The sequence below is a fragment of the Neophocaena asiaeorientalis genome, unplaced genomic scaffold (genome assembly GCF_003031525.2).
Source record: "Neophocaena asiaeorientalis asiaeorientalis breed wild unplaced genomic scaffold, Neophocaena_asiaeorientalis_V1.1 scaffold55, whole genome shotgun sequence".
Classification (NCBI taxonomy): Eukaryota; Metazoa; Chordata; class Mammalia; order Artiodactyla; family Phocoenidae; genus Neophocaena; species Neophocaena asiaeorientalis.
In genome coordinates this window covers 7,218,225-7,239,996 of record NW_020175684.1, presented here as the reverse complement: position 1 = coordinate 7,239,996, position 21,772 = coordinate 7,218,225, and the positions used below count along the sequence as shown (strand labels likewise).

At 37.6% G+C, this 21,772-nt stretch overlaps 1 protein-coding gene across 2 annotated transcripts in view; it reads left to right on the top strand.

Annotated features, from left to right (window-relative positions):
- MRPL39 (mitochondrial ribosomal protein L39) overlaps window positions 1-20,109 on the top strand; it is a 23,646-nt gene extending 3,537 nt beyond the window's left edge. The window contains exons 4-10 of one of the 2 annotated variants that reach the window (XM_024732031.1): window positions 2,329-2,428; window positions 4,606-4,673; window positions 8,113-8,225; window positions 10,751-10,816; window positions 12,263-12,416; window positions 16,990-17,053; window positions 20,006-20,109. In XM_024732031.1, coding sequence (XP_024587799.1) covers window positions 2,329-2,428; window positions 4,606-4,673; window positions 8,113-8,225; window positions 10,751-10,816; window positions 12,263-12,416; window positions 16,990-17,053; window positions 20,006-20,013 — 573 coding nt within the window. In that variant the 3' untranslated portion in view covers window positions 20,014-20,109. The other variant, XM_024732030.1, reaches the window with a different exon arrangement.
- The last annotated feature ends 1,663 nt before the right edge of the window (window positions 20,110-21,772 follow it).

Here is a 21,772-nt window from a genome sequence, read left to right as displayed (position 1 = left end):
ACTTTTTTTCACCCCCCCCCCCCCCCCCCCCTTTTTTTTTTTTTTTTTTTTGCGGTATGCGGGCCTCTCACTGTTGTGGCCTCTCCTGGAGCACAGGCTCCGGACGCGCAGGCTCAGTGGCCATGGCTCACAGGCCCAGCTGCTCCGCGGCATGTGGGATCCTCCTGGACCAGGGCACGAACCTGCGTCCCCTGCATCGGCAGGCGGACTCTCAACCACTGTGCCACCAGGGAAGCCCCCACCCTCCTTTTTTAATCTGAAAGTCTTCCTTAATAGTCCTGCAAGAGTTTTATTAAATGATGTGAGTAAAGATGATGTCACTTATTCCTAAAGAACTTGCCTACCTGATAACCGTTCATATAACTTTCCCAGCTCTGTGTGGACACTTCTCACTCTCACCTGCCTTTTGAGCTTCACCTGCCACGGCATCTTTCCACTTCCTCTTTGCTCCAGCCACACTGGAGGACTTGGTCACTAATGGTTTCTGTTGTGTTATCCTCCTTGCTTTTATTGATGCTCTTTGAATATTTTCTTTCCTCTCTATTAAAATCCTGTTTACCTGTTATAGTTCAATTAAAATGCCATATGCTCCATGGAACCTTCTCAGTTTCTTCTTGTCAGAATGAATCCCTCTTTTCTTCCGGGCCTCACAACACGTGGCTAGTGTCTCTAGATACAGTAGTTTGATTTTCCCTTGTAATACGAACTGTTGAATGTACTGGATTCTTGGCTCTGTGAAGACAGGGATCATGTCCCTTATTAGATCTTGTCCTTGACTTACATACAGTAGGTATTTAATAAATATTTGTTGAAATGAAATACTTAAAGAAGGAAATGGTAGACATGATACTAGTAGTAGCTAACATTGAACATTTATTGTATATCAGGCACTGTTTTAGTGATTCACAGATATTAACTCATTTAATCCTCATTAAAAAAAAATCCCATAAAAGGTGCTATTATCTCCTTTCTACAGATAAATAAACTGAGGCAAAGAGCGGTGTCATAGCCTGACCAAGGTTACCAGTTTGCTAAGTGGCTGAGCCTGGATTTGAACCTAGGCATTGACCCTGGAGTTCACCAGACATTAAGAACAGTCAAGTCAGATAGATGAAGAAGTGCATTTTGCTACTGGCCTTCAAGGCCTGGCTTTGCATTTATTTTTAATGTATTTGTGTGGTTGTGTAGAACACACTCTGGAGCAGTCTCTGCCATGTGCAACCAAATGAGCCCACTCTTGTCCTCCTCAGATATGGAGAAGAGCTTAGGAAAGCCAAGTGCCTAGTTATAGTAGTGCCAGTACAGAGCTTAAGATGGTGTAGGACTTACGTTTCTCTTTATGACTCTGGGAAGGTCATTGCATGGATACCCATATTGGGCATGTCCATGGATCAAAATGCTAGTGAGATGGAAGCCCAGTTAATAGTGAGGTTGCTTTGTTATAAATATGAATAACCTAACTGATATGTGATGTTAGGTATAGGATAGGAGTCATAAATCTTTTTTTAAATTTTATTATTTTATTTTTATTTATTTATTTTTGGCTGCATTGGGTCTTTGTTGCCATGTGCGGGCTTTCTCTAGCTGCAGCAAGCGGGGGCTACTCTTTGTTGTGGTGCGTGGGCTTCTCATTGCGGTGGCTTCTCTTGTTGTGGAGCACGGGCTCTAGGCACACGGGTTTCAGTAGTTGTGGCACGTGGGCTCAGTAGTTGTGCCTCGTGGGCTCTAGAGCACAGGCTCAGTAGTTGTGGCACACGGGCTTAGTTGCTCCGTGGCATGTGGGATCTTCCTGGACCAGGGCTTGAACCCATGTCCCCTGCATTGTCAGAGGGATTCTTAACCACTGCACCACCAGGAAAGCCCATAAGTAATCCTTAAAAGTTAGCTTCCATTATAAAGCAATTATACTCCAATAAAGATGGAAAAAAAAAAAAGTTGGGTTATCCCTCCATATTTATATATGTTATAAACAGGTATATTTTAATATATTTATTTTACTTTAGCACAAGTTTGTTAACAAGTTAACTTTATCCTGGGTTAAAAATAAAATTACTACCAGTAGTAAAACTATTTATTGGTTGATAAACATTATAGTGTCTGATATCTTATACAAGCATTGCTAACCAGATAAAGTTGGTGCTTCATTCTTTTGTGGGTTTTGCTTCGTGGTGGTCATGTCATGGTCTGATGGTAACCATTGCTAAATGTGGAGGATGGACAGATATTTGAGAAATGGTTCCTAAGTCAAAAGTCAACCTAAATTTTAATATTAAAGAAATGTTAGTAAATGTTGTGTTTATTATGTTTGTGTGTATTTTATTTTTCTAGGCTTATTGGCGTTCTTGTGCCATGATGATGGGCTGTGTGATAGAGAGGGCATTCAAAGATGAATATGTGGTCAGTTTGGTCAGAGCTCCAGAAGTTCCAGGTGTGGAGAAGAGCTTAGGAAAGCCAAGTGCCTAGTTATAGTAGTGCCAGTACAGAGCTTAAGATGGTGTAGGACTTACGTTTCTCTTTATGACTCTGGGAAGGTCATTGCATGGATACCCATATTGGGCATGTCCATGGATCAAAATGCTAGTGAGATGGAAGCCCAGTTAATAGTGAGGTTGCTTTGTTATAAATATGAATAACCTAACTGATATGTGATGTTAGGTATAGGATAGGAGTCATAAATCTTTTTTTAAATTTTATTATTTTATTTTTATTTATTTATTTTTGGCTGCATTGGGTCTTTGTTGCCATGTGCGGGCTTTCTCTAGCTGCAGCAAGCGGGGGCTACTCTTTGTTGTGGTGCGTGGGCTTCTCATTGCGGTGGCTTCTCTTGTTGTGGAGCACGGGCTCTAGGCACACGGGTTTCAGTAGTTGTGGCACACGGGCTTAGTTGCTCCGTGGCATGTGGGATCTTCCTGGACCAGGGCTTGAACCCATGTCCCCTGCATTGTCAGAGGGATTCTTAACCACTGCACCACCAGGAAAGCCCATAAGTAATCCTTAAAAGTTAGCTTCCATTATAAAGCAATTATACTCCAATAAAGATGGAAAAAAAAAAAAGTTGGGTTATCCCTCCATATTTATATATGTTATAAACAGGTATATTTTAATATATTTATTTTACTTTAGCACAAGTTTGTTAACAAGTTAACTTTATCCTGGGTTAAAAATAAAATTACTACCAGTAGTAAAACTATTTATTGGTTGATAAACATTATAGTGTCTGATATCTTATACAAGCATTGCTAACCAGATAAAGTTGGTGCTTCATTCTTTTGTGGGTTTTGCTTCGTGGTGGTCATGTCATGGTCTGATGGTAACCATTGCTAAATGTGGAGGATGGACAGATATTTGAGAAATGGTTCCTAAGTCAAAAGTCAACCTAAATTTTAATATTAAAGAAATGTTAGTAAATGTTGTGTTTATTATGTTTGTGTGTATTTTATTTTTCTAGGCTTATTGGCGTTCTTGTGCCATGATGATGGGCTGTGTGATAGAGAGGGCATTCAAAGATGAATATGTGGTCAGTTTGGTCAGAGCTCCAGAAGTTCCAGGTGATGTACACATATAAATAAATAAATAAATAAACATATATATATGTGTGTGTGTCTATATACATATATGTATATAGACCAGACATTTTCTGTAATCTTTGAATATTTTGGTACATATTTTTGTTGTATAGAGTTCACTTCTTATTTAGTCTAATATAAATTACCATCATACATATATTCCATTTATTATGGGTAACAAAATCCATCCTATCACTGTCATATATACCTTCTATTTATAATGGTAAAAGAATCCATTTTATTTAATTATTGGCGGTCAATTATTAACATAATAGAATTAGAGGAGAATGTTTCTTTTGAATGTGAATTTCATGTAATTATATTTTGTCAGTATTTATTTCTTAGCATTTTAAGTACTTATTTCCAAACAGAATGTGAGGAGGAGATATGAGTATAAATAGACTTCTGTAGAAAACTGTTTAGGTGGTACCATTTCACCAGGAAGACCCTGACACTGGAGAGGAATACCATTTTGGGGAGGTGGAAGAGTTCACATTCTTTGTAATTTTCCTAAAACTAGGATTTTGCAACAGTATGTGTAGTAGGATCACAACTGTATTTTTTTTTAAAAAGGTGGAAGTTTATATACCAAAAAATATTTGATTTGGCAATAAATGATTCTAAGCAAAACAAAACAACATAAAATGAAGAAATTTAGAAGATATTAAAAAAGAAATTAAACATTTCATGTCCATTTAGTTATTCATCTACTTATTAAATATCTTACTCTTTAGGAATTTTTATATCTAGTAACTAATATTTGAGATCTCTATGGTGGTAATATTCCTGAAGAAAATGTGAATAGTTAAAAAATACTGGTGATGTTGGGTTAACAAAAAGGTGAGTTAGTTTTATGGTGGGGGGAAAGTTGGTATAGCTCTGACAAGCAGCTGGAATAATGGTGACAATTTTATAATTTGTAGTGTTGGGAGAGATTGTTGACCCTTCATTTTATGGTCTAAATATTCATTTGTTGCAAATTAGTAACTTTCTACCCTAACAGATTTGACTTTGCTTTTTATTTTGGTTGGATTTACAGTAATCACTGGAGCTTTCTGCTATGATGTAGTTTTGGATAAGAGACTTGATGAGTGGATGCCAACAAAAGTAAGTCTAGTCTTTGGAGTATTAATTTTAGAGTCTGTGCCTTTCTTTGTTAGAACGAGTCCTGTGTTAGTATTGTTGAATGGTACTGCATGTCGAGGATATTAAAAGAATCAGTCAATCTTTATTGTTGCTTTTTAGTGTATTTAAGACAGATGTATATGATGGAGGGTATTCACAACAGCATGGTACCCAGAATAAAATATAGAAGCTTAACTATCTTGGTTGATGTGGGGGCAAGGGGCCTGGAGCCTTACCTCCTTGGATCTTCAGAGCACAATTTGAAAACCACTGCCCTAAGCCATTTTAAGCCTATTGCATCCTGAGATCTTCCTATCACCAAGGGTTACATTGAGAGTGGGGGAGGGGTGAATTAAAATATCAGGCTTTGACAAAGGTAACCGAAATAGCAGCAAACTAGCCTCTTCTGGAACGGTCTGCCTTCATAAGGAGGGTGCTCCTTGTTGGTCTGGGACTGGGGTAGCAGCAGGAGCCTGGTTAACAGAGTGAATCTAGATCAGGTGCTGTGTAGGTAGAGGATGCTGATGGCTTGCAGAAGTCAAGCCTAGAGGCTTAGTTATGATTGGGGAGAACAGACAAATGCCTAATTCTTAATTAAGCAAAACTGTACGTCCTACAGATTGGAAGTCTGGAGATCAGAAGAGGGGCGGCGGTGTAGCATACCATTTTATCAATTCCACTATGAACATTTTTTTCACATTTTAATATCTCTGAAAACAAGTATGTCTTTTGTTTGTTTCTATAACTTTTTTAAATTAAACTGTTTTTAGTTGAAGAAAATTATAGATACACATGGAGTTTAAGGAATAATACATAGAGATTCCATGTTCCTTTTACTCAGTTTCCCCAATGGTATTATCTTACAAAACCGTAGTACCATATCACAACCAGGATATTGACACTGATACGGCCAGGAACATTTCTATCACTGCCAAAATTACCCATGTTTCTCTTTAGTCTCCATCCGCCCGCCCCCCCCCATCCTTAAACTGTGGCAACCACTAATCTGTTCTCTATTTGTATAGTTTTGTCATTTCAAGAACGTTATGTAAATAAAATCGTTCGGTATGTAATCTTTTGGGATTGACTTTTTTCACTCAGTGTAATTCTCTGGAGCAAATGTGACTTACAGTAGATAGCATCTTATGATTATAACTGGTAATGTTTTTTCTTACTGGTGCATCTTGGATTTAGTGAAATATTGTAGTTTCTAAAAGCAAAAATTTTGGAATCAGCCAGCAAATGCATGGAAAGACGCTCAACATCACCAATCATTAGAGAAATGCAAATCAAAACCACAATGAGGTATCACCTCACACCAGTCAGAATGGCCATCATCAAAAAATCTACAAACAGTAAATGCTGGAGAGGGTGCAGAGAAAAGGGAACCCTCCTGCACTGCTGGTGGGAATGTAAATTGATACAGCCACTATGGAGAACAGTATGGAGTTTCCTTAAAAAACTAAAAATAGAACTACCATATGACCCAGCAATCCCACTACTGGTCATATACCCTGAGAAAACCATAATTCAAAAAGAGACATGCACCACAATGTTCATTGCAGCACTATTTACAATAGCCAGGACATGGAAACAACCTAAATGTCCATCAACAGATGAATGGATAAAGAAGATGTGGCACATATATACAATGGAATATTACTCAGCCATAAAAAGAAACAAAATTGAGTTATTTGTAGTGAGGTGGATGGACCTGGAATCTGTCATACAGAGTGAAGTAAGTCAGAAAGAGAAAAACAAATACTGTATGCTAATGCACATATATGGAATTTTAAAAAGCTGTACTGATGAACCTAGTGGCAGGGCAGGAATAAAGATGCAGACGTAGAGAACTAACTTGAGGGCACGGGAGGTTGGGGGTGGGAGGGCAAGCTGGGACGAAGTGAGAGAGTTGCACTGACATATATACACTACCAAACGTAAGCTAGATAGCTAGTGGGAAGCAGCCACATAGCACAGGGAGATCAGCTCGGTGCTTTGTGATGACCTAGAGGGGTGGGATAGGGAGGGTGGCAGGGAGGCTCAAGAGGGAGGGGATATGGGGATATATGTATATGTATAGCTGATTCACTTTGTTATACAGCAGAAACTAACACACCATTGTAAAGCATTTATACTCCAATAAAGATGTGGGGGAAAAAAAAAAAGGAAATCACAAATGACACCTGAAAAAAAAATTTTTGGAGTCAGGGAAGATCCAGATTTAAATGCTGGCTTTGACAGTTATTTCTTGTGTAATCCTGCCGTTACTGCTTAATATCAAGAGAGAGAGAGGAGGGAAACAGGAAGGAAAAGAGAGAAAGGGAGGGAAGAGAGATATTGGGAGAGATGGGGGGGTGAGGGGAGAGGTTGGAATGGTTTCTTCATGATCTGTGGACTTGTGGCAATATAATTTCTTTTTTTTTCAAGTCTGTCAAGATTCTTAATTCATTGGGGGAGTTAAGTAAAAACTAAGGAGATGAAAATTTAAGTCTCATTATGTATGAAACTTGCTGCCTCCTTTTCCTTTTTTTAAAGATAAAACTTTAAAAAAGAAATGTACTAGTTAATTGCAGGCACCGTGGGGTTTAGAAAGTGGGGGAAAGTTACAGTCAATTAACAGCTATATTAAGCCATGAATGTGCGTTGGTTATACAGAAAATTGTCCATTTAAGAATGGAGAAGAGTCATTTCATTCAAAAGAGTCTATTAGGAAGTTTATGGAAAGAATTTTATTGCAAAAATTATTTGCATAATAATACTTGATCTTTTCTGTATTAGTTATGATTTACAGTGTGAAAACTCAACTATAGTTTTTATTAAACTCATAAACATTGTTAATGTGTATTATTAATCATTTTAATTGTGTGAAATTGACATTTTCATTAAACAGAAATTTCTAATATTTGATTTATGCTATATTTTGGACATGGCCAGTGATGACATTACATTTCCTAGTGAAAGTTTCTGAATCACTTAAATAATAATTTTTTCCTCATGCCTTTATTTAAAAAGCTTAGTTTTATACTCATAGTATAAACAAATTTTTGTATCTTACCATTTACTTATTAGTATTTCTACTTGTTGCACCATCATTTTAATAAACGTTTATAGGGCTGTATAATTTGAATGAAATGTTTATTAAAATTTCTTTGTGGGATTATCCATAATATTTCTAATACAGGCGGCTATTTAATTACAAGTTAATTACAAGTTTTATAGTTTGTAGAATTGGGAGAAATTGCTAATTGTACATTTTATGGTTCCAGTATTTAATTGTTGCAAATTAATGCTTTCTTTCCTAGCAAATTTGCTTTTTGTTGTAGTTGGACTTATAATATTAAGCATACAGTTTTATCTGCCTTATAGGGAAATGTTTTTAAGTAAATTGTTACAAAAGGTTAATACTTTCATTTTTAAGGAGAACCTATGTTCCTTCACAAAAGATGCTCGTACTTTAATTTATAAAGATCTTCCATTTGAAACTCTGGAAGTTGAAGCAAAAGTGGCGTTAGAAATATTTCAACACAATAAGTAAGTGTTGGCTTCCTTTTAAACAAAATTAAACCTCCCAAAGTTGTATGTAATGAAGAAAATTCAGCTCTTAATAACTTTCATATCTGATGTATTTATGTAGCACACTTTTTACTTTTTAGCTCTGGGATCTCTTTTCTGCACCAGCCTATTTGCTTTTGTTCATCTCATTATTTCACTGAGAAGAAGTGCCCCTGCCACACCTTTGATAATTTTCTTACTTTGTCTTACTTCTCTTTTTCTTTGGCTAGTCCTTTTCTTTATATCACCATAGCAATATGTTTCCCTTTTTTCCTTCCATTGTGAAGTGGTAGCCTACGTTAAGAAATTGCATTATTTTGAATTTAAACTTAAATTTATTTAAACTGTTGCATTTGGCAACCTTTCCTTCCCATCTTTCCACTCTTCAGATGAAAAGGGTAAGACAGAAAATACCAGCTGTTCGGAGGCAGCTAACAGCTGAAGTAAAACGTTCACACAGATCTTAGTCTTCTGCATGGGAATTAACCATTTGATAGATTTTCCTCGCCAACATGTTAAATCCTGCCTGCCTTCTCAATTCCCTTTTTCACTCAGAAAACTTCCAATTTATCTTCTACTAATTGTGAGAACATAAACTAAATTTTAATGTTAAACAAATTAAAATTAGAATTAATTAGAAAGGAATACCTGCATTGCAAAAAATCATATAGATACTAGATTCTGAAGCCAAAATGTGCACCTGCAAATTGTTAAAGGTAAATGGTTTGGAATTTCTTTAGCTATTTATAAAATGAGGCACAGATTCTCATGGGGCTAGTTTATAATATTTAGCATATTTTGGAACCAGTGTACTTAGAAAGCAGAAGGAATATACTGAACTGGAGTACAAATTATTCTTTACAACTAAATTACCATTAATTCTATAAGAAAATTCCTTAAATTATCAGAATTTATCAAGTCACCTCCCCCACCAAAATTCTAGGGCTGTGTGGTCCAATAGAAATATAATGTGAGTCATCTATATAACTAAATTTCTTAGTTAGCTATATTAAAAAAAATTCAAAATAAAGGTGAAGTTAATTTTAATAAAACAGTTTTATTTAAACAATGTATCTGAAACATTTCAACATGTGATTGATATTAAAAACTTAATATTTTATAATTCTCTTTTTCATACTAAGTCTTCAGAATCTGGTGTGTATTTTACACTTAAGGCACATTTCAATTAGGACTAATTACATTTAAGTGCTCCATAGCTACTATATTGGGCAGCGTACTCTGAACTTTCATTTCATGTTACACTGAGATTTCCCTTTCCTCCCACTCAACTGTCAAAGTCTAGGAGAGGCTTGTAGGACTTTGGTAACTTTAGGTGAATGTGTAAAGGGAGGTGGGAGATCATTTAGGGGCAAGTTTGAGGAGACAGAGTTTTGGAGGTTGAAGGTGGATCAGTGATGGGGCCTTTCTCCTGTAGGGGGAACTTTCAGTGGCTTTGCCTCCCAGGGGACAGGAGTTTCTCTTAGAAGTGGGTCAAGAGGAACAAACATTCAAGGGAATTGGCTCCCTCAGTAATCATTGGCGCTCTGGAAGAAGGGGTGTGGCAGTAAGCGGATGTTTTTGCACAAACTGATACTTCCCAACCTTGCCACACATGTGTAATGTTTGTTTAGCATTCTGGGGTAAATAGGCAAGGCTCTCAATAGTAAGTGGTAAGGTCATGATTTGAACCTGGGCTGTGCAGTTCCATCTGTACTATTCATTATACTGACAGACCCTAGTGGATTTGAGAGACATTTAGGCAGTAGAATTGATGTGACTTGGTAATGAATTGGATGGAGGGAATGTGGTGGGAGAAACAGGAATCAAGGAATCTCTGAAGTTTTTCACTTGGAGATGTGGGTAGTTGGTGGTGTCATTTACTAAACTAGGGAATTCAGGAATAAGAATAAGTTTGGTGAGAAAAGAGAGGGTAAATTTTTGTTCAGTTTGAGAACTTGGGAGTGTGAGATGCTTGTAGACACCCTGGTGGATGTCTGGAGTGTTTTGGATATACAGTTTGGGGCTCAGAAGAGGTATGTGGATTGGAAGCAGAGGTGTAGAAGATATAAACACATAAGTAGTAATTAAAACTGTGCAAATCAAGGAGCTAGCCCAGAGAGGATGCTTAGAGTGAAAAGAGTTTATGGACAGAACCCTTGAAGGGCAGGGAAAGAGAAGGGTGACCAGAGAGTTAAAATAACAAGCAGTAGGGAATGCCACAGAAGCCGGTGGAAAAGAACACTTTGAGAAGTGGAGGTGAGCAGTGGAAGTAAGGACTAAAGAGTGTCCATTAGGTTGGCACCAAGGAGAACAGTTTGGTGGAGTTGTGAAGCTGTGGCCAGATTGAAGGAGGTGAGGTGTGAATGGGAAGTGAGGAAGGGGAGGTTCCAAGTGTAAACCCCTCTTGCAAAAATTACGGCTGAAGAGGAAGAGAAAGGGAGGTGGCTTTAAGCACCTTTTTGTACATTTAGAATTAAAACATTTGTTTCTTTGCTGCTTTTTAGGTACAAATTAGATTTCATAGAAGAGAAGGCGTCTCAGAACCCTGAGAGAATAGTCAAGCTACACAGGTAAGTAAAAATATAAAAATTGACTGCTATGCTAATTTATAGAAAGGTTTAGTTTTATTGTTACCTGACTGGTGTATGACTGGAAAAGATTTGTACCTTAATTTGTTGGTCTTATTACCTAACTTTTTACTGCTTTGTTCAATTTTTTGCTATGGTGTAATTGGAAGCTTTAAGTCATCTTCAGGAACAGTTGGGGTTTCTGTTCCTCATTTTATTTGTTATTTTTATTTCTGAAAGAGTTGGAAACCATTGTAAGAAAATGTAATTTTTAGAGTTAATTTTGAAATTGGGCAAAATACTCATTGTTATGAAATGAACATGATTCATATGTATATAGAAACATGAATACTGCCTAATTAGTTACTACTTATGTTACATATAAGGAAGTTATATCACAGTGTGCTTTCTGATGCTGGGATGAGAGAGGTAAGAATGCATTATGCAAAAGTGGCTTCACGGCCTGTATCTGTTTTCTCAACTTCATGTTTTCTTGACTCAGATTTAAATTTTTTCCTCTAAGAAGCTGTCTTACATGCTAAATTCTAAACTCTGTTGCAGTTAGTTGTTATAAGGTGATAGGATATCAGTTTTAGACATTGGATCCACTTGATAGTATGATGTGTTCAGTGATCTTAAAAATCTTTAAGGGGCTTCCTTGGTGGTGCAGTGGTTAAGAATCTGCCTGCCAATGCAGGGGACACAGGTTCCAGCCCTGGTCCGGGAAGATCCCACATGCCGTGGAGCAACTAAGCCCATGTGCCACAACTACTGAGCCTGTGCTCTAGAGCCCACGAGCCACAACTACTGAAGCCCGTGCACCTAGAGCCCGTGCTCCACAACAAAAGAAGCCACCACAGTGAGAAAATTGCTCACTGCAATGAAGAGTAGCCCTGCTCGCTGCAACTAGAGAAAGCCTGTACGCAGCAACAGAGACCCAAAGCAGCCAAATAGTTAATTAATTAATTAATTAAAAAATTATTTAAAAATCTTTAAAATTATATTAATGCTAAGTAAGAAAAGGATTCACTGGTGTTTTCTTTTTTTTTTTTTTTTTGTGGTATGTGGGCCTCTCACTGTTGTGGCCTCTCCCGTTGCGGAGCACAGGCTCCAGACATGCAGGCTCAGCGGCCATGGCTCACGGGCCCAGCCGTTCCGTGGCATGTGGGATCTTCCCGGACTGAGGCACGAACCCGGGTCCCCTGCGTCGGCAGGCGGACTCTCAACCACTGCGCCACCATAGAAGCCCGGATTCATTGATTTTAATTTCTAAAATTTTAATCTCATCACTTGAGATTCTTGTGTCAGGGGCTATTAGAGATGGAATTGATCCACATAGATTGTTCTTGATTAGGGATGTAGTGGCAAAAAGAATGAATAGATTTTTTTTAACTATTGTAAGTGATTTGATTTTGAGGTTTTATTTGTTTATTTTTTAAATCAAATCAGATTTGGTGACTTCATTGATGTGAGTGAGGGCCCTCTTATTCCAAGAACAAGTATTTGTTTCCAGTACGAAGTGTCAGCGGTTCATAATCTTCAAGCCACCCAGTCTAGTCTTGTACGAAGATTCCAGGGTCTCTCTTTACCTGTGCACTTAAGAGTAAGTAAAGCTTAAAGTTTCAGACCATTCAGTTTGGGTGTGGGTGTGATTCTGGGCTTGATTTTATACCAATTTGAAGGACATACATTTTAATTTTCATTAAGTTGTGTAACACTAATATTTTGTCAACTTGGGTTTATGATTAAAAATAATTTTACCCAGGATGTAAACAGATAATTTACAAAAGAAGTATTAGTTGAAAAAATTAAATCAAATTGAGATAGTTTTTCTTTTTTTTATACATTTATTTATTTATTTATTCTTGGCTGCATTGGGTCTTCGTTGCTGCGCGTGGGCTTTCTCTAGTTGTGGCGAGCGGAGGCTACTCTTTGTTGTGGTGTGTGGGCTTCTCATTATGGTGGCCTCTCTCGCTGTGGAGCACGGGCTCTAGGTGCACGGACTTCAATAGTTGTGGCAGGTGGGCTCAGTCGTTGTGGCTTGTGGGCTCTAGAGCGCAGGCTCAGTAGTTGTGGCACACGGGCTTAGTTGCTTCGCGACATGTGGGACCTTCCTGGACCAGGTCTCCAACCTGTGTCCCCTGCATTGGCAGGCGGATTCTTAATGACTGCGCCACCAGGGAAGTACGAGATAGTATTTTTAATACTTCAAATTAGTATAGAGGAGGGTGCAGTGAGGAGTAATGGAGCACATATTGATAGGACCTTCAGGGGTGCCTTTTGGCCTTAACATTTGGCACGTTCTTCTCCCTAATCTATTTTGAGGATCTATTCCATATCATTTTCCATATTACTCCCACCCCTTGCTAATGCTTCTATTTTTTAATTAAAGTTCTGATTTTGAGATAATTGTAGATGTATATGCAGTCCTAAGAAATAATACAGAGAGATCCCAAGTACCTCTACCCAGTTTTTCCAATGGTAACATCTTGCAAAACTATAGCACACTATCACAGCCAGAATATGGACATTGATACAGTGAAGATACAGAGCAATTCCTTCACAAGGATCCCTCATGTTGGCCTTTGATAGCCACAGCCACTCACACCCACTCCCCTCTGCTCCACCCCCACCTCCTTGCTTCTGGTAACTTCTCATTTGTTCTCCATTTCTATAATTTTGTCATTTCAGGAATGTCATATGAATGGGATCATTCACTATTGTGATCTTTTGGGATTGGGTTTTTTCACTCAGTGTAATTCTCTGGAGATTCATCTAAGTTGTTGCATGTATCAATATGTCAATAGTTCGTTCCTTTTGGGCTTCCCTGGTGGCACAGTGGTTAAGAATCCGCCTGCCAGTGCAAGGGACACAGGTTTGGTCCCTGGTCTGGGAAGATCCCACATGCCACGGAGCAACTAAGCCCATGCGCCACAACTACTGAGCCTGCGCTCTAGATCCCGCGAGCCACAACTACGGAGCCTGAGTGCCACAGCTACTGAAGCTCGTGCACCTAGAGCTTGTGCTCTGCAACAAGAGAAGCCACCCAATGAGAAGCACGCACACTGCAACGAAGAGTGGCCCCTGCTCACCACAACTAGAGAAAGCCCATGTGCAGCAACAAAGACCCAAGGCAGCCAAAAATAAAAATAAATAAATAAATTAAAAACAAAACAAAACAAAACAGAAAAAAAAATTGTTTGTTCCTTTTAATTGCTGAGTGGTATTCCTTGGTGTGGATATACCACAGTTTGTTTAGCCGTTCACTTGTTAAAGGATATTTGGGTTGCTTCTGGCTACTTTGAATAAAGCTATTATGAATAAAGCTGCAGTAAACGTTGGTGTGTAGGTTTTTGTGAATAAATATTTTCATTTCTTTGGGATAAATGCCCAGGAGTGCAATTGCTGGGTCATATGGCAGGGGCATGTTTAGTTTTTTAAGAAACTACCAAGCTAAGTTCCAGTTTCTGTTCCCACCAGCAGTGTGTAAATAATCAGTTTTTCTAATCCTTGTCAGCACTTGATATTGTCAGTAATTTTTATTTGAGCTATTCTGATGGGTTTGTAGTGGTTTCTTATTTAATTTTAATTTGCATTTCCCTACTGGCCAGTTATGTTGAACATCTTTTCATGGGCTTACTTGCCATCTGTATCTTTTTTTGATGAAATGTCTGTTTTTCTCTTTTGCCCGCATTCTAATTGGATTGTTTGCTTTTTTACTGTTGTTTTGAGAGTTTTTGTTTGTTTGTTTTTTTGATATTCTGGATACTAGTTCTTTGCTAGATATGTAGTTTGCAAATATTCTCTTTCTGTCTGTAGCTTGTCTTTTCATCCTCTTAACAGGTTTTTACAGGTAGCAGTTTTTAATTTTGATGAAGTCCGGTTATCAGTTTTTCCCTTTATGGATCATACTTTTGGTGTCAATTCTAAGAATTAAATGCTCAGCCCTAGATCCCAAAGATTCTCCCCTATTGTTTTTCCTAAAAGTTTTATATTTAAGTTTGTAGTTTATTTTGAGTTAAATTTTGTATAAGGTATGAGATTTAGGATGAGGTTCCTTCTTTTCTTTTTCCCTATACTTGTCAAATTGCTCCAGTACCATTTGTTGAAAAGGCTATCCTTCCTCTGTTGAGTTGCTTTTGTACTGTTGTTAAAAATCAGTGGTTGTATATGTGTGGGTCTATTTCTGGGTTCTCAATTGTGTTCCATTGATTTATGTGTCTCTCTCTCTTCCAGATATCACACAATCTTGATTACTATAGCTTTAATAGGTCTTAAAATGAGGTAGAATAATTCCTCCCATGTTATTATTTGTTATAAAAATTGTTTTAGCTATTCTAGATCCATTGCCTTTCCATTTAACTTTAGGGTAATCTTTTTTCTATCAATAAATCTTGCTGGGATTTTCTTTTTTCTTTTGCCCTACCCTGGTACGTGGGGAGTTTCTTGTCTTTTGGAAAGTCTGAGGTCTTCTGCCAGCATTCAGTATGTGTTCTGTAGGAGTTGTTCCACATGTAGATGTATTTCTGATGTATTTGTGGGGAGCAAGGTGATCTCCGCGTCTTACTTTTCCGCCATCTTCAATGGTTCTCCCTTGCTGGGATTTTGATAGAAATTTTATTAAACCTGTATATCAGTTTGGGGAGAATTGATGTCTTTACTGCATTGAGCCTTCCAATCTATGAACACAATATATCTTTTCATTTATTTAAATCTTCTTTCATCCCTTTCATCAGCATTTTTTAGTTTTTACCATACGTGTCCTTTGCATGTTTTTTCCACACACCTTCCTTTCCTAGCTTTTTCCATTTCAGTAAATGATACTGTCGTCTAGCCGGCTGTTTGAGGTAATCTTGATTCTCTTTCCCTCATAGCCATGCCCCATCCCATCCACCAGCAAGTCCTTTCAACTCTTAACCCTAAAACATATTCCGAATATGTTTTATGAGCATAGCAGCTCATCCACTACTGCTTCCCTCATCCCTGTTGCTCTTTCTCTTCACTCCCCTTCTTTGCTTTCATTCTTGCCCCCTACAGCACATTCTCTGCTGAGTAGCCAAAACGAAGCTTTTAATATACAAATCAGATCATGCAGTTCCTCTGCCCCAGACGTTCCAGTGGCTTCTCATGAACAAATGCCAACCCTTCACTCTGTCTCACAAAGCCCTACGTTGTGTGGCTCCTGCCTCTCTCTGACTGCATCTCATACCGCTTTCTCCGTTACCCGTTATATTCCACTCACACCTTAAAGTCTCCCACCCGCTGCTCATTCTGCCTGAGCCAGGTATGGTTTTCCCTTTAACATACCATGCTGCTCTTCCTCCAGAAGGTTTGCATGTACATATTTAGTAATTTTACCTTTTATTACAGTTTTTACCAGCTCATCCAGTTTGAAATAGTCCCTGACCCACCCATATCCCTCAGTATCACCTTCAACTGCGTTAGTAACATTGATGTGGTTGTTTTGCACCTTGCATTTTTCATTTATGCATTCTGATAATCCTCTGCTACATAAGATTGTTAAGAATTAAGGAAAGTGGTTCTATAACTTTACTGTTGTCTTCATTAGTTTTTACTTGTTCTTTAGGATAATTTACTAAATCCTCTAGGTCTGCTCTTTCAGTGTGAGATGTCATAGTTTTTTTTTTTTTTTAACATCTTTATTGGAGTATAATTGCTTTACAATGTTGTGTTAGTTTCTGCTGTATAACAAAGTGAATCAGCTATACCTATACATATATCCCCATATCCCCTCCCTCTTGCGTCACAGCTGGTTCTTAATGAACCTTTCCTTGTGCTTGCTTGTGATTTGAAGAATGACCACTAGCATATTGGAATTGGCTATTTAAGAAAAGAACGGGTGGAAAAGTGGGACAGATTTTTGCTTCCCATTAGAAGGAATGTGTTCTACGGTGGTAATGATTAAGAAGCACAAAGAGGAAGAATGGCATATTCAGTCCTTAAGTCTTCTTTTCTTAAATGCTAAACAAGGCAGCTGTTCTGTATAGTATGTACCCTTTTCCCCTACTTGAACTCACTTTTGGAACCACTTAGCCTCATTAGTACTGCCTAACTTTTTATGTATTTGTTTTGTTTAAAACCTATGTAAAGACTCAGCCTCTTCTATTGTAACTTTTGTGCTTTATATAACTCATAGTAAATCTTTTCTTCTCAAGGCACATTTTACGATATGGAATAAACTATTGGAAAGGTCTCGGAAAATGGTGTTTTTGACAACATGTGAGTACATTTCTATGAAGAAATTTTCCTTGAAATTAAGCAACCACTACTACCACAAGAACAAAATAATAAAGAAAAGAGAAAGAAAGAAAAAAGTAATTAGTTGTCTAAATAGCTAAAGCGGTATTGTGGTTGTTGACCCTGCTAGTATTTTGGCAAGAGAAAAGTTATTTGGCAATTCTTTTCATTTTTATTTGTTAGTATCATGGGAATGATATTGTAGAACTTGAAGAAAAATAATAATATTACTATATAGTAGTTGTAGTTCTTAATGGTTGTAATGGTGTTAATTAGGTCTTGATAATTTTTTGGTAAACTTAATGAACATTTAAAGATTTGCCAGATATGAGTTAAAGCTGCCTCAACAGTTGACATATTAAATATGCAAATGTCCTGAAGAACCAAATTTGAATACTTGTGCTACTGTCGTTTATTCTGTGTCACTAGCATCTAGATTTCACAAATAGGAATGATTATATTTCTTGACCACGATCATCCCTGTTCACTCTTTCAGAGACTAAGTGTTAACTTTTTACTTATATTATCTGATAGCTCTCCTGTGTAACCTGGCCTCATGAACCCTTCCTCATTACCCCAAGTTTCCACTCTAGTCAAGCTTACAAGTACACATCAAACTTACTTTCTTGTTTCTTTGTTTTAGTTTACCTTCTTCTGTCACTTCATTTTTTTCCAGCTTTATTGAAATACAGCTGAAATATTGAAGTATATTGAAATATTGAAGTATATTGAAATATTGAAGTATTGAAATACGTACAACATTGTGTAGTTTTAAGGTATACTGTGTAATGATTTGTTATATCTATATATTGTAAAATGTTTAACACAATAAGTTAGTTAACACATCCATTATCTCAGAGAGTTAGCTTTTTTTTATGGTGAGAAGGTTTAAAATCTCTCTCTTCGCAACTTTCAAATACGTATTGCATATTGTTAACTCAAACTTATGCTCAAGTTTGTTTCTTTATGACAGTTATGTCTAGACTCTGTTTCCCATCCTCCTCCTGTCTGTTTACATCCTACTCATTCTGCAAGACCTTGTCCAAATCTTACCTTCTCCATGTAACATTCTCAGAGTAAACTCTGAACAAACATCCATCCCTGCAATTTCTGCTTGATTGTATCCCTCCTCATATTGTTTTCTGATTATTTTTGCTAGTATATTTACATTGTGTTAACCCATTCAGGGTTTGTTGTATACTATGTGTAATGCCAGAGTTTGAACACAGCACTCGGCATATGGGGGATTACCCAATAAATTTGTATTGATTATTTTGCATGATGATGTGTAAACTTAGTCTTTATCAATGACTTTACAGATAGAATTCACTATTTAGGCACTTAGCTATAATGTTTTTGTGTAAAGGTGATGTAAATTTTCTTTTTCTCATGAGAAGAAAGTGTTTTTGAATAGGGAGAGTAACTTTGTCTCTTTGGTTGGTCACAATGTCCATTTTAGATTAAGAAACTAGAGAAAAAAATGAGTCTATAAGAAATGTAGAAAAATAGTAGAGACAGTAACCTAGAGTAGTATCTAGTAGAAATCAGTGAGTAGCTGTTTTTGCAACATTTATTTTGGTTCAGTTTCCTTCTTCCACTGTTTGTTTGCTTGTCTAAAGGGAGTAGGTTAAACATATGGTTCATTGATTTAACTGCACAGACTTATTGAATGTTTGTTATGTGCCAGCAACAGTGGGTACAGTAATGAACACAATCTTCTTGCTGTCCTCAAGGAAGTTACTTGAACAGGATAACTAGACTTAGAAGCAGACAATTCAGGTGTACATGTGGGGCTCTGGCATAAAGAAGAGAAGGACCGAAACCAAGCTGGGAGGGGTTGGTTAAGGAAACTTCCCAGGAATTGGTGTTTCTTAAGCTGGTTTTAATGGATGAATAAAAGTGGGCCAGGCAGATAATTTGCTTGGGGATGGGTTTATCTCAGAGGAAGCTACTCGCCTAAAGAGGCGTGGAGGAATGGAGTGCGTGGTGAATGTAAGATGAATATGGATGTACAGTCACATGTAGGGTGGGTGATGAGTCCAGATTAGTTTGTTGGAAATAAAATATGAGGGGCTTGTCTTCCATGATGTGAAATTTGCATTCCCCTCCTGGAGGTGATTGGAGGTAACTGGAGAATTTGAATAAGGAAGTGACAGGTAACTGGAGAATTTGAATAAGGAAGTGACCTATTGGTAAACTATTCCTGTGTAAAAGCTCATTCTGAGGGCAGCATGGAAGATAACTGTGACTTAAGCCATAGTAGATGATGAGATCCTGAAGTTCCGGCAGGGCAGTGAAAATGGCTGTGAGAGTTACTTAGGTGGAATTAATAGGACTGTTGATTCAATATGCAGGTAAGAGAACTGTGGATTCTCTCATGCCAGGCTTGGGCACCTGGGTAGAGCCCTTCACTGAAATAGATAATGCAGGAAGTAGGGCAGGTTTTGGGGGTGATGAGGGATACAGTTTAGCTCTGTTTGTTTGCTATGTCTGAGTGACATATAATAGAAATATTACCATACAGATATCTATTTCTACTAAACCTGTTTTATACTATATTCAAAGTAGAATTATTGGTTTTTTTCAACAAAACAGATTGATTTAAAATACCTTGTTGCAGCACTGCTGATATTTTTCTTAAACTAATGATTTCATTTTATAGATGAAAAATAAAATGACCATCTTGAGAAGCCTAGATATATGCCTCAGGTTGTATTTTTAATGGAATTGTTGTACTTGGTAATTTATATTGGGAACTTGGTCTTGTAAGTTTTCTTCTCTTTCTACTTAACTTTCTATAATAATTACTATTGAAGGAGAAAGACAAAGACAGGGTCATTATAAGAGAAAGGCTGTGCAGTGATTTTAAATGGTGGGTGAAGGGTAAAACTAAAAGTGTTTATTAGAAAAGTAAAGCTATTTATGTTTTTACAGGTACCTGAAGATCAAACTCAGCCTACGGAGGAAAGTGCATCTGCCTAGTAACTTCCTCAAATTTAGATATGTATAGTAAATTAAAATAAAAGTTTTCTATGTAATGTTTATGTGTGCTTTTTGTCTTTTTCTCCCTAAGATGTATACTGATGTTTACTCTTTCCTTTTGCTAAAGGATAACACAATAAAAATTTTACACAGAAACAACCCTGTCTCCTCCTCTCCCCGAATGTAATACTTTGGCATGTTTTCTCCTTTCATTCCTTTTTTGTACATGTATAAACATATATGCACAAATACAAATGCCATCTTTTACAAACATAAATAGGACCATCCTAGTTTCCATTTTTCACTGTTGTAAACAGTGATGCAGTAAACATCATTGTGGCAAGTGGCAAGTGTTTTTGGATGGATTAACTGACTATTTACTGAGTAACTGAGTATTTCCTATATACTGGCCACCGTGCTGAGCTTTTCACATGGAGTCTCTTATTTATTCCTCACGACAACCTGTTGAGAAGGTGTTTCTATTTTGTAAATGAGGAAACTGGGGAGCATAGAACTGGCAAGTAGCAAAGCTGGAATTTGGACCCAGGTGCTTTCACTGACGTGCTCTTATGTACCACTCTCTTGTTCATGTTTAACAGTTATAGTATGTATTTGTGAATCTTTCTGAACATACTAATAGAGTTATAGTCATTGATTTGTTCATTCATCTATTTCCTAGTCCCTGAATGATCTCGTTCCTCTAGAGTTGGATTTTTTGCTTTCTCAATCTTTCATGTTTCAGGCTTTTTTTTTTTTTTTCAAATCTAGCAATTGTCGGTTGTTAGTTTTAGTTGATAATGCGGCTGTAGGGAGGTTGAGTGGTAACTCTGTGGTATGGGCGAGGTTTGGCTTCTCAAGATAAGTAGGTGAATTCGAATTATAGGGGTTCCAGAAGAAGAAGAAAAAAAGAAAGGGACTGAGAAAATATTTGAAGAGATGCGAGAGAGAGTCATGGACATATACACACTAACAAACGTAGTAAGGTAGATAGCTAGGGGGAAGCAGCCGCAAGGCACAGGGATATTAGCTCGGGGCTTTGGGACAGCCTGGAGGGGTGGGATGGGGAGAGTGGGAGGGAGGGAGACACAAGAGGGAAGACACATGGGAGCATATGTATATGTATAGCTGATTCACTTTGTTATAAAGCAGAAACTAACACACTATTGTAAAGCAATTATACCCCAATAAAGATGTTAAAAAAAAAAAAAGATAAGTAGGTGAAGCTGGCTGTTATGATGGGGATTTTCTAACGCTAGAATGAAGAGATTGTCAGTCTTGGTGACTGGTTTCTATAATGACTATTCTCGTTCTCCCCAGACCGTTCTTTTATTTTATGAGATCCCTCCAGTATCTTACCTGTGGGCAAATATCTAGATTCAGGCCCTTCTGTATTTGGAGGTAGGGGGTATGGGGTAGAGATCAACTGGTTTGTATATAGACCTTTAGTTGATCCCATTCTCTTTAGCCCCTCTTCTGTCTTCCACCATCTTTGAGCTTCTCCAGGCCAACTGGGCAGGTTGGCTCTCTTCTGCTGGACTCCCGCATGTATTCTAGACGGTGACATCCTCTACTGTTGCATTGGTCACTCCACTGTCCATCTTTTAGCAACTGGGCGAAATTTCTTGTCTGCTGCTGTTTTCCTCTTCCATCCCCTTTGTTGTCTGTGGATTTATACTTTGAATTTCTTTTTCTTTTAAAAAATTGTGAAATATTTTGAGC